A 12,894-nucleotide genomic window follows, 5' to 3' on the forward strand; every position below is an offset into this window, starting at 1 on the left:
CAGAGTACAGTTACAGATAAAGCATGGTTTACAAACAGGTATGCAATTCACTCAGTTACCTTGTGCGTCTGGCCACAGGGGGGCGCTGTACCCAGGTTTCTAGGATCCTTCCCACAGATGTTTCCTACACGTGCCCCCAGCGAGAAGAACCCCGGAAAATGGCCGAAGTAGGGTTATCAACCTGGCCAAATCCAGGTCCCCTCCTACCTTCGTGACCTCACAGGGAGCACTGCTCCACCCCTGGCTTGAGTTATGGACAATATCCCAACATGGAATATGGGCCATAACTTTGCCTGGGAGCGTCGTAGGCGGACGCCAATGCTCTCATTGTGACAGTTATGAATTTAGCTACAGAACGAGGGGACTCATGACCTGTCTGCCAGTTCCCCATTGGCTGATATCACGCCTGGGGCATTTCCCAATGTCCTGCTCCCATAAAAAGGGTGTGCCGGCATCGTCCGCATGCAGAGACACCATTTTTATGGTTGCCATATTTATCGGAAATATGGCTTGCGAGATATGAACCATTTTTTACTGGAGTCGTTCTGTCTGGCTATTTCCATAGCCTTGCTAACTAGCTAGCAGCTCCTACTACAGGGTGACGGCAGGGAGTCATCCTGTGTCCATTGTTCCCACACCACCTCATCTCCATATCACAGGACATGGCCATGGAGGTGTAAGTGGAACACTGAGAACAAGAAGGGAGGGGGCACTGCCAGGGAGTGATGAGGGATTATGACTGGAGTCACAATTCATCTTCATATCCCGGGATTTGCCTCACAAGCTGAGATCACAATCTGCGCATGCGCCACCACTGCTGTCATTTTACTGAAGACCGCCAGGAAATCAATCTGTGCACACACCGCCTGCAGAAAGGATGGTGCCGCCACAAAATTTCACACATGAGGCAGGTCACTCACAAAGCTGTGTCCTGACATTCAGACACCAGATTAATGAAAAACAAAATGGATTTCTTCATTAACAGTATCAATTTAATCTGTATAACAGCGCCATTAAGGCCATGTCTTTAACTTACAAAATCAAGCGGACAGGTTCTCTTTAAAGGAATAGTATGGGATTTGCAAAATGGGTTAAATTTCTTTCAAAAGCAAACAATAAAGTTGTCAGCAAAGTCGGCACTTTCAAAATGAAATAAATAAGCGTATACAAATTGGTTGTGACTGCGACAAGCACAAAAAAATGCTGCAGCAATCTGAGTGAGCGAATATATACACAAATCTTTAATATACAGTATATTGTTTTAAAGGTAATTAGTGACCTATTTATTCTAGTTCTAGATATGAGGCTCTTAAAAATTTTTTTGGACCAAACTGTGTGGGCCTGTAAGAAGGTAGTTGTAATAAGAAAACCTCCCTCTGAAGACCGACCATATCGTTTTACTGTATTTGATGTTGAGTGTTTAGTAAATGCTGCTTGTAATGTAGCAAAGCTCAAGAATTGTGCGGCCGACACCACATAGCACTGAGGCCTGGTAGAACTTTATTAGATATGTAATGTAAATGTGTGTATTTTATGTACCATGTATAAGGTGAAGTGTTCCAGTATAGTAAGCTATAAGAATGTGTTAGGACAAGAGTAAAAGTGATAGTAGATAAAAGCTTCTGGTTAGGATGCTGAGCTGAGTACTTCAGCCGCATCCCATACCAAGGATACCACAGGTTAAGGAGAGGTTTAGCCCTTGGGAGGAGTCTTAGCGGGATAGTTCCCTGAGACAGGAAGAAGTGAGAGAGATGAAGATGGCTGCTTTAGAGAGAAGGTGTGTGGTGTGCTAGGGTCAGACCACTCCCTCTAGAGGCAGGTCCTCTTTGTCGGCGGGACTGCTGGGCGAATGTAGGGGTATGCGGGACCCAGAAGATAGAAGAAGTGCAGAACTGGGAACCTAAAAAAATGCCTAGGGCTACGCTGGTCTGCAGACAGAAAATGCAGCCACAGAAGAGGAACCAGTACAGTGCAGGTACAGACAGAAAGGACAGAGAGAGGGACAGTCTGCATTTATTGTGAGCTGTGTGAGAAAATCCTCTTGAAGTAAAGTAGAGTTACGTTTAAAGAGAAATCCTATTGTGTTGTCTCCTTTCTTGAACCGAACCCTCAATGAAGAAGGAGCTGAAGTATCCCCTACAGCAAGTAAGTGAACGAACCCCAGATGTTCACTGGGCCTACAATCTGCCTGTAGCAGTGCCAAGGGGTTGCACCCGGACACAAACCGGGCCATGACTACAGCGCCCCCTGCCACCCTGTTATAGGCCCACCTGCCACAACACGGGGACCTTTTATAGATGGGTCTCTAGTAGAGTTGAGCGTGTACCTAACTATTCATTCTTGCTATACTCATCAAGAGTACTGTCGCTCCGAATAGCGTGTGCAATGCAAGTCAATGGGGAAAACTCGCAAAGTATTGAGTAACCCAAATGCCGCACTATTTGCAACTCGCACGAAAAATACGGAATTCGGGTTACTTGTTATTTTGCGAGTTTTCCCATTTGACTTGCATTGCACACGCTATTCTGAACAAATACTCGAGAATCAGACAGTACTCGTAATGAGTATAGTGAGTATGAATACTTAGGTACTCGCTCAACTCTAGTCCCTACACTGAACAGAGTTTCCTCTTTGGGACAAGATCTACAAAATGAAAACCACGTAGGTGTTGCAACCAATCTCTATTCTGCTTAGACAGATGGAAAAGGCACATGGCCAAGATGAAGGCAGTCAGAATCAGCCCATGTATAATGTAAAAAAAAAAAAAAAAAGTTTTACCTCTCAACCTGGTGAAGTGAATAGGTTTGAGCAAAGATACCACATACAACCGATGGGCGATAAGACCCTGCTTATGGAAAATACAACTGACTTAGGTACTACACAACCCTTTTAGCGAGGACTAGAATTGACATCTGCCTTATCATGTGAAATGTATAAGTTCTGTCACCGTGCAATTTGTGCATTGATTTATATGGACATGTAATTGTTAACAATTGTATTTAGATAGACAATGCTGCCTGTAAGTATTGAGGCATGGTGGTATTAAATTTCATCCTAAGAAGCAAGCTGTCAACAAAAAAACAAGTATCAGCAGGCACATTGGTAGTCTGCGGGTAAATACAGTTTTAAGTATGTGCATCAGTCTGGAAGTGTGGCTGCAGGGAGAAAATAAACTTTTATTCTCCCTGCAGCTTTTCTCAGGGTAGCATTGGGGCTAGGAACAGTCAACTCTCAATACACAGAAACCATGATGTAATCGCTTTCGCTGCTACTTGACTGACATTCTGCTCTGCAGCTGTCATGCTAGGTGTGGGGGAGTAGCAAGTGAACCGCAAAAGGGAAAGGAAACCCTGCGTCTAGGGAAGGGTAGATTATGACCCCTGACCAAACCTACTGCTGGTCCCTGGGGTCCCTCACTACCCTAGATAGGTTCTGCACTGATGCACAGAGCTGGATACCTGACCCTAGGATGACCCTAGAGCTGGGCCCTAGATAGGGAACGGGTGGGATTAGCTCTTCGTCAACACCACTAAGCACTAAAAATAACACAGGGAGTACACACATGGGGAAGGCACAGGAACAACTTATCTCCAGATGCCTCAGGAAGAAGTTCAGCAGAGAGTAGTAACAATTCTACAGATGAGTGCAAGCCGCCTGCTTGCATCCAGAGCTTTTGAAGAAACTGAATATCACCAGCACAAGTCCAGGAAAAATTAGAGTATTTAAACCCAGGGGGAAATACAGATGATTAGCAGCTGAAGGGAAGAGGAGCTCCCAAGAGTCCTAAAGGGAATAGGATGAAAACCCAGCAAAGATATCTAGTACACTGAATAATAACAGCAGGAATAATAGAAAGTCAGGGTGCATTTTGAACAGCCAAATGCTGTGACCTTTTATTGCTGGATACCACAGGACTGTCTGTCACCCATGACATCAGCGTGTGTACAGAGGATAGCAGTCAAGGTGCTGGGGGAGAGATTAGTGCACGTCCTCTGTGTAGTGATGTTAACTGTTCATAGCCAAAATGCTGCAGTGGTGATTGGAATGGAGTGGCTGCAGGGAGAATACATCTTAATTTTCTCCCTGCACCCCCCTTACAAATAGACTGCTGCACATGCTTAAGATACTATTTACATGCAGATTTCCATTATGGCTGCCAGTATGTACTGTTTTTTTCTGCTGACACATTCACTTGAATAACTTGTTTTTCCTTATACTTGAAGTGCCACATCTCTTCTAGGTATGAGATTAGCAGAACATATATTTCAGCTTAGTTTCTGCATTTTATGTCAGCAAACGATTAGACACAAGATGTTAAACTTTTTTTTTCGAATGTGCCGAGAAGATACGAGAGCCATGGCTAGCTGCGCAAAGATAGATGTCAACCACCCCCACACATCAGACTGCATACATAGGACAGGTTAAGGCTAATATTTACTGCTATTCATGTAATCTCTGGTGAGTAATTGACGTTGCTAACTCAGCATCAAAATAATGGATTTCACACAGTGAGCTTTTTATTTCTTTCACATACAAAGAAGAAATTTTGGCTTTGCAGACAAATGAGTGGGCTGCTGTAGGAAATGCGTGACTTCTCTAAATATTTGTTACAATGCTGTAAATGTCTTCTTATGAAGTTACTGAGTGGACTACGAGTGATGAGCGAGCTGCTGACACTCTATTTACTTACCAGATAACAATATGATATTGCATCTCGAGAAAGATGAATGATATCTACTTATATGTTACTGCTGTATTACTACCTGGGCACAAAAATTCTCACTAAGGACCTGAATATTTTATATGGACACTAGCTGTAGTACCTGGTGTTGCCTGGGATGGGATAATAACTCTCTTTGTCTCTCTCCCAGTCTGTCTGTCTGTGTCTGTCTGTCTATTTCTTTCTGTCTCTGTGTGTGTCTGTCTCTTTCCTTGTCTGTCTGTGTGTCTGTCTCTTTTCCCCCTCTGTCTCTTTTCCCCCTCTGTCTCTTTTCCCCCTCTGTCTGTTTTCCCCCTCTATCTCTTTTCCCCCTCTGTCTACCTCTGTCTGCCTCTTTGACTGTCTCTCTCTCTGTCTCTTTTCGTCTGTCAGTCTCTGTGCTTATGTCTGTCTCTTTCTGTCTCTCTCTATCCATCTCCCCACCGGCCACTTATTAACTCACACATAAGCTTCTTATACTAACAATTTATTTTGTTCCCTATAGCAACCATTCACAGCTCCTATTAATAAGCTGAAGCTCCTATCTCCATTGACTTTAAGGGAGACAGGTGTTTTGGAGAGTAACTGTAAAGCGTGAGGTTACATTTTCTGTGTACAATTCATGATTGTAAATGTGACAGTGTGGATTCCTTTAGCGGACATACACACACACACACACACACACACACACACACACACACACTCAGCTTTATATATTAGATTAATGAGTCACTGCTGTTTTAAAGGAAAATCCTCTGGTTGTTTCTTCAGGAGCGCACTGCTCCTCTGCCTCCTGGCATCCTGATTGTCAAAGGTGGTGTACTCCTGAATATTGAGAGTTCGGGCTGATAGTGTGATGACAGGTGAGATAATTACAATATATAATTAGAAGTAATCCCACACCACAGAAAAAAAGATGAAATAAAAAAAATGTATTCCAAACCATGGGAAGCATTAGTGTGTACCTGTATGATAGCATATTTACGTGCTTCAGGCACCCTGGAGGGCTTTAGTCATAGCTGCAACCTAAGAAAGAAAAAGACTGATGACAGTTCCACTCTTTCTAATGTGAACAGCTGCAAACTGAACATGAAACATAGTAACAAAAAAGAGACAGTTGCACTCTGTAGTGCAAATATATGTAACTCTTTTTGTTACTATGTTTCATATTCAGTTTGCACCTGCTCACATTAGAAAGGTAGGATGTGCCATCACTTTTCTTCTTAGATTACAGGGTCATGCCTTCTTATTGAGCACTCCTACTCTTTCTTCAGTCTGAGGCGGGCTTTGCACGTTCCGACATCGCAAGCCGATGCTGCGATGTCGCACGCGATAGTCCCCGCCCCCGTCGCAGGTACGATATTGTGTGATAGCTGGCGTAGCGAACATTATCGCTACGCCAGCTTCACATGCACTTTCCTGCCCTGCGACCGTCGCTCTGGCCGGTGACCCGCCTCCTTCCTAAGGGGGTGGGTCGTGCGGCGTCATAGCGACGTCACACGGCAGGCGGCCAATAGCGGCGGAGATGAGCAGGATGTAAACATGCCGCCCACCTCCTTCCTTCCGCATATCCTACAGAAGCCGCGGTGACGCCGGTAGGAGATGTTCCTTGCTCCTGCGACTTCACACACAGCGATGTGTGCTGCCGCAGGAGCGAGGAACAACATCGGACCGTCGCAGCAGCGTAATTATGGATTACGCCGACGCTGCACCGATGATACGATTACGACGATTTTGCGCTCGTTAATCGTATCATCTAGGCTTTACACACTACGATGTCGCATGCGATGCCGGATGTGCGTCACTTTCAATTTGACCCCACCGACATCGCGCCTGCGATGTCGTAGTGTGCAAAGCCCGCCTTAGGCTATTTTAGTTCTTCATTTGCATGCCCCTCTGTGGCACAAATTGTAGTTTTTTTTTAACCCAAAGAGAGGCATTAGTTTGATAGGGACCCAATTAGTTTGCTAGGGACCCAACAATAAGAGGTCACCTTGACGTTGGCAGTTGGGCTCACATAAAACTGTCCATTTTTTGTGCTAAAGTATCTCAATTTTTACATGTTTTTCATAGCAGTAATGTATGTCTATATTCCTATATTCATTCTTACACATATCTTAGCACTGCAGAGTGCTGCCATCTCCTTTTTGATAGCTCCAACTAAAGGCCTCCAGTAGACTTGAATTGTGTATGTTATGTTATCATATAGGTATACACTATTGTTTTCAATGCTGAAGGCAGATCAAACTACTGTAATGCACAGGCACGAGGAAAGGTTAAAGACCTCCTGTAAATGCGTACTACAATACTTTGATTTGACCTCAGCAGGGCAAATCAAAGTGCGCATGCGCAGGACCTCAATGCCGACCTCTATGGATTATGTAGGACGTGTCATGCTCTCCTGCTCGAGACCTCCCTAACTGTTGTGTTGGCTCCTGACTCCCCCTACTGGCTGCACCTCCTCCCTCCCAGGTTCTAAGCAAGTGGGACTGGGGCCCCTGTTGAGGGCATCCTATAAATGCCTCTCTGTCGGCGACCCCTTTATTACCCGAACTTAGCCCAGTCCCCAGTGGGAACAGGGCAACCTGGTGTGTATTTGAGTGTGCAAGTGGTGAAACCGGGACTGACCTCCTCAGGAACCTGGTTAAGCATTACATCTAATGTTGGGTGCAATACTCTGTGGCGACTGAAGCCTCAGGGGCGCCACACGTGCATTGCACACTGTCAGGATTCCCTGGTATTGCTGCCAAAATCAGATCAATCGTGTGACACCAATTTTTGACTAGATGTGCTCAGCTTAATTCATTTGAAGTGAGGTTAAGCCAATCCAGATGGCATGTGGCCAGAATTATGCAAATCTCATTCTTTTGATCACAAGACCACTTGCTCTCGCCGGCAATACCGGAGAATCCTGACAGCCTGTAGTGTGCACATTGTTAAAATTTAGAAGTCTGCCATCACAGAGTGAAAAATCGCTCTAAAAAGTTCCAGGACATTGCAGGTTTCGAATCTTCATCATTAGAATCTCAAATGTGTAAGCTATGAAACAGGACGACCCTTTTAATATTTGAGGAATAATGCTTTAAAAAAGTGTATGTCAGAACACAAGCTTTTACAATAGTCCATGATTATATTAGTTATATATTAGTTTATGATTATATTAAAGATCTCGTAAGGGCACTTTACACACAGCGACATAGTTAGCGATGTCGCTGGTGATAGCACCCGCCCCCATCAGTTGTGCGTCACGGGCAAATCGCTGCCTGTGGCGCACAACATTGCTAAGAACGGTCACACATACTACCTGCCTAGCGACGTCACTGTGGCCGGCGAATCGCCTCCTTTCTAAGGGGGTGGTTCGTGCAGCGTCACAGCGACGTCACTAAGAAGCCGCCCAATAGAAGCGCAGGGGCGGAGATGAGCGGGCGGAACATCCCGCCCACCTCCTTCCTTCCTCATTGCCGGCGGCCGCAGGTACGAGGTTGTTCCTCATTCCTGCGGTGTCACACATAGCGATGTGTGCTGCCTCAGGAACGACGAAAAACCTGCGCCCTGCAACAGCAACGATAATCGGGATAGGAACGACGTGTCAACGATCAACGATAAGGTAAGTAATTTTGACCGTTAACTGTCGTTTGTGCGTTTCACACGCAACGACGTCGCTAACGAGGCCGGATGTGCGTCACGAATTCCGTGACCCCCCAACGACATCTCATTAGCGATGTCGCTGTGTGTAAAGCAGCCTTTAGATGTGATGATACTGATGTACTTACTAATGGCACTGATGTACTTACTGTAAAAGTCCATGACAGTATGGCTGTATAATTCTCAAATTACAATGTCCCCTCTAAAATTCTCATTTTAATAAAAGGCAGAAAACGTTTCCAAATGATTACTCAGCCATTCGGACCCAAACTAAAAGATCTATTTAATAAATGTGTGCCGTCTGTATTATGAAACTTGGCGACAGAAGATTGCAGTAATCTGATTTATCCTGCTGACATTTAGGAGTGAACGGAAGATTTATGTTCCCTAATTCACAGATTCCTGAAATACAGAATTCTATATACATTTCTAAATTCTCAAACCCAGCTCGTTAGATGATGTTTCATATTCTGGAAAAATATAAAAAATATCTTCCAAGGATCAGCAAATAAACTGGATAAAAAAAGTCATCCAAGTACACCAAATTCAATCGGCCTGCCAACAGCTATATAGCATGTATGGGCACCTTTATATCCTTTGGCATCACCATCCGGTTCCATTCATTACACTAAGTTACCACAGAACATAATCCACACACCTAAAGAGTAACTAAACTTTGGAAAACAATTTTACACTTTGTAGGTCCACTTCTATTGAATATATACTCTGGTCTGCGCACAACATCAGGGAGGAGCTCTGCTCTTCCTAATCTCGAGTTGCACCCTTCTGAGTGGGTTTTTGAGCAATTTTGAGCAATTGGTGGGTGTAAAGGCCCCGTTACATGCTACGATTTATCTGACGATCTCAGTAGTGATGTGACACGCCCAGATCGTAGTTACATCGCACATAGGTCGTTTATTAGCGGTCACACGTACACATCTCACAAGCAACGCAACATCGTTCAGCGATATATTGTTTGACCAAGGTGGTCGTGTGGATGTTGTTAGTCGTTGGCAGGGTGTCAAACGCAGCAATATGTCTCCTGCGATCCAAACGACGAACAATATTTTGAAACTGAACGATGTGTCAACGATCAACGATTTTCAACCTATTTGCGATCGTTCGTAGTCGCACGTAGATGTGACACGCAACGACGTCGCTAACGATGACGGAAGTGCATCACGGAAACCGTGACCCCGTCGACATATCGTCACATAAATCGTAGCGTGTAACGCCGCCTTTCGACCCCCACCGATCTACAGGGAATTAAGGATCTAAAAAAAATATTCAAATTTTCACAATTGTTAGATACTAAAGCTGAATCTAAATACAAATTCAGGTGAAGATAATTTATTTCTTTTGCTAAACTCTGCTTAAGGCCTTATTCACACATCCGTGATTTCGGGACGTATAATGTCCATTTTCATACGTATCAAAGACACGGACATACACAGACTCATTCAAATCAATGGGTCTGTGCACACATTTTTTTTTTTTCACAGACAGTGATCCGTGTGGCGTGTCCGTGTCTTCCACACAACACAATGATCCGTGTGACATCAGTGTGACACGTACCGTAAAAAACAGGTGTCTTTTAAATAAAATGATTTTCTATACTCATCTGTCTTCGGCGCTGCTGTCACTTGATTCCAGGTCCGCTCATTATACTCATGAATATTCACTGCACCGTGGACCCAGAAGCAGCAGCGCCGGAGACAGGTGAATAAAAGGTTCCCGATCTCTGTGTGCTATCACGGATAGCACACGAAGAACACAAGTGTACTAAAATCAAGGCACAGAGGGCCATACACACATTCAACACATACCGTGAAAAACGTGCGTCTTTATCACAGACATGTGAAGGGGCAGCTTCTCCGTCCCTTTAAATCCACACCTACATCCATGTAAAATGTTTTGGTGAAGAAATGAGGAATGGAAGAGCAGATTTTTCTATGGCTGATTACAATCATGGCTCTTGATCAATTGCTTAATGAAAAATAAGACACTAATCATGTGAAAATTCTTACTATACCTCTTTTTGGCCTCCATTTATTTTTTCTTTGTTCTCTATTAGATTATTTGCAGGAGCTATGCATTTTGTCACTCAAGCTGCTCAATGGAGCTACGTGTCCTGTGTAAAGGGGGCTTTACACGCAGCGACATCGCTAGCGATGTCGCTCGTGAAAGCACCCGCCCCCCGTCGTTTGTGCATCACAGGCAAATCGCTGCCCGTGGCGCATAATATCGCTAGGTGCCGTCACACGTACTTACCTTCCTAGTAACGTCGCTGTGACACCGCACGAACTGCCTGCTTTTCTAAGGGGGCGGTTCATGCGGCGTCAAAGCGACGTCACATGGCAGGCATCCAATTGAAATGGAGGGGCGGAGAGTAGCCGCATGGAAGTCACACCCACCTTGTTGCCGGAGGACGCAGGTACGGTGCTGTTCGTCGTTCCTGGGGTGTCACACGTAGCGATGTGTGCTGCCTCAGGAACGATGAACAACCTGCGTCCTGAACCAGCAACGACATTTGGGAAATGGACGACGTGTCAACAAATAACGATTTGGTGAGTATTTCCCATCGTTAGCGGTCGCTCGTACATCTCACACGCAACGACGTCGCTAACGAGGCCGGATGTGCGTCACGAATTCCGTGACCCCAACAACATCTCGATAGCGATGTCGTTGCGTGTAACGGGGCCTTAACGCTATAGAATAGTTCTCGGTTTACTTGTACAGAGCAGCATAGGCATGAAAACTGCTCTGGCATCTGTGCTCCCAAGATCCCGGTCAGCCTCACTATTTTGTGATGGCCATATCTATAGACAGCATCTGTAAGAGTCCTGGCTAGAATGTATTCTTGATGTAACATATATTTTAACAACATTTTAAAGGGAATTTTTCAGCAAGTTTTTGCTATGTAATCTTGAGACCAAATGAGGTAGGGGCTGAGACACTGATTTCAGGGATTTGTCACTTATTAGGCAGTATGCCTTTGTTTCAATAAAATGAGTGTTTTATCAGAAGGGCATTATCACTGCCTGGACTAGGTCCCATTGAGACCTGGTCTAACCATACCCTTTAGGCTGGAGTCAAACAACTGTATTGCATCGGATGCAATATGCTACTGACCCTCGGCTTCCTCTGTGCTGCGAGCGTGAGACGAGTGTCATGCACCTGTGGTCCAATTTTGCAATGGGATCACAGCTGCCGCGGAGAGGGCAGGATTAATCTCTATCTTTTCCATTGTCAGTTGATGCAATTATCGCACCACATTCGGATGTCATCTGAATGCAGTCCGATGTTTCACTCGCACCCATAGAGTTGTATGGGTGCGAGTGACATGTCTCTTGCTGACAACCGCAGCATGCTGCGATTTTTTTGCTCATCCAGAATCTGGATGAGAAAAAAGCTGACCATCTGCTCTACCTCACTGAATACCATTGATCTGAGTGCAATGTGAGATTTTGTCGCATTGTACTCGTCCGAGTCATATGCTTGTGTGAGCATACCCTTATACCGATGAGCAGCTTACTGTCAGTATACAATGTACACAAAGAGCTGTAGTGTGGGCAGGGTTAGATTTCTGAGGTCTGCTTCATGCTACATCTAAGAAATCTGATTGTATAACAACTACTGCACCCAGTAATCTTAGAGTATGTGCCCACAATCAGGACCCACTGCGTCCTGGATGCAGCGGGTCCTGACCTGCTGGGCCGCGAGTCTTCTCCAAAGGAGATCGTAGCTACCTGTGCCCACGATCAGGGTTTGGGGTGCTGCAGTCTTTTGCTTGTGCTCCCCCTACGGTGCACGCTTGCAACTAAACAGCAAAGAATTGACATGCTTGCGGCTCAGAAAGCCGCACCGCAGGTCAGTTTTTGCTGCGGGCAAAATTTCTAGAAATCCCATTCACTGTGCTTGTACTGTTCAATGCAGCGGTTAAGACACAGCTAAAACACTCTGCATCCAAAACACTGATCATGGGCACGCACCCTAAGGATACATTGTTGGAATCATGGTCTCTACTCCTACATTATTCTGCTCTCAGATGAGGTAGTAAAAACTTGGTGACAGATTCCCTTAAAGAAAGTGAAATATGGACAGTAAATGCTTTTCCCACTTCCGAGGCATTATTCATGGACCTGCCTACCTGAGAATGTCTCCACTTGTGACACTTGATGTCCTTTGGTGGAGGAAGGTTTGGCAGTATTGATTCGAGCTGCTTCAGGATCAGGGGCTGCACGGCTTCTTTCTCTTGCTCTAGATGTTCTTTTCCAAATGGCACACTGGTGTGGACAACAAGGGATGGTCCGACTTCTGAAGACTCTGTTAGAAAAAAAATCAGCTTATTAAATTGTCTTTTATTTTGTTTTATTTTTAATTTCACTGTATATATAGAGGCGAGTTGGACATAACACACTAAATGGTAAGCAGAGAGTTAAACTGTTGGAGGACTGAAAAACTATCCTTGACTATAACTGGATTTGGACAGCGCGAAGAGTGATATTAAGAGCATGAAAAGTGTCCAACAAGAAAGAGCATGTCAGTGA

General features: G+C 44.8%; 1 protein-coding gene across 1 annotated transcript in view; it reads right to left on the reverse strand.

Annotated features, from left to right (window-relative positions):
- RNLS (renalase, FAD dependent amine oxidase) overlaps nucleotides 1-12,894 on the reverse strand; it is a 263,379-nt gene that overhangs the window by 41,712 nt on the left and 208,773 nt on the right. Inside the window, exon 6 of the mRNA XM_075352353.1 lies at nucleotides 12,495-12,670. Within this exon, the coding sequence (XP_075208468.1) occupies nucleotides 12,495-12,670 (176 nt within the window). The remainder of the gene's footprint in view (nucleotides 1-12,494; nucleotides 12,671-12,894) is intronic.

Source organism: Anomaloglossus baeobatrachus, chromosome 5 (assembly GCF_048569485.1).
Source record: "Anomaloglossus baeobatrachus isolate aAnoBae1 chromosome 5, aAnoBae1.hap1, whole genome shotgun sequence".
Taxonomy (NCBI): domain Eukaryota; kingdom Metazoa; phylum Chordata; class Amphibia; order Anura; family Aromobatidae; genus Anomaloglossus; species Anomaloglossus baeobatrachus.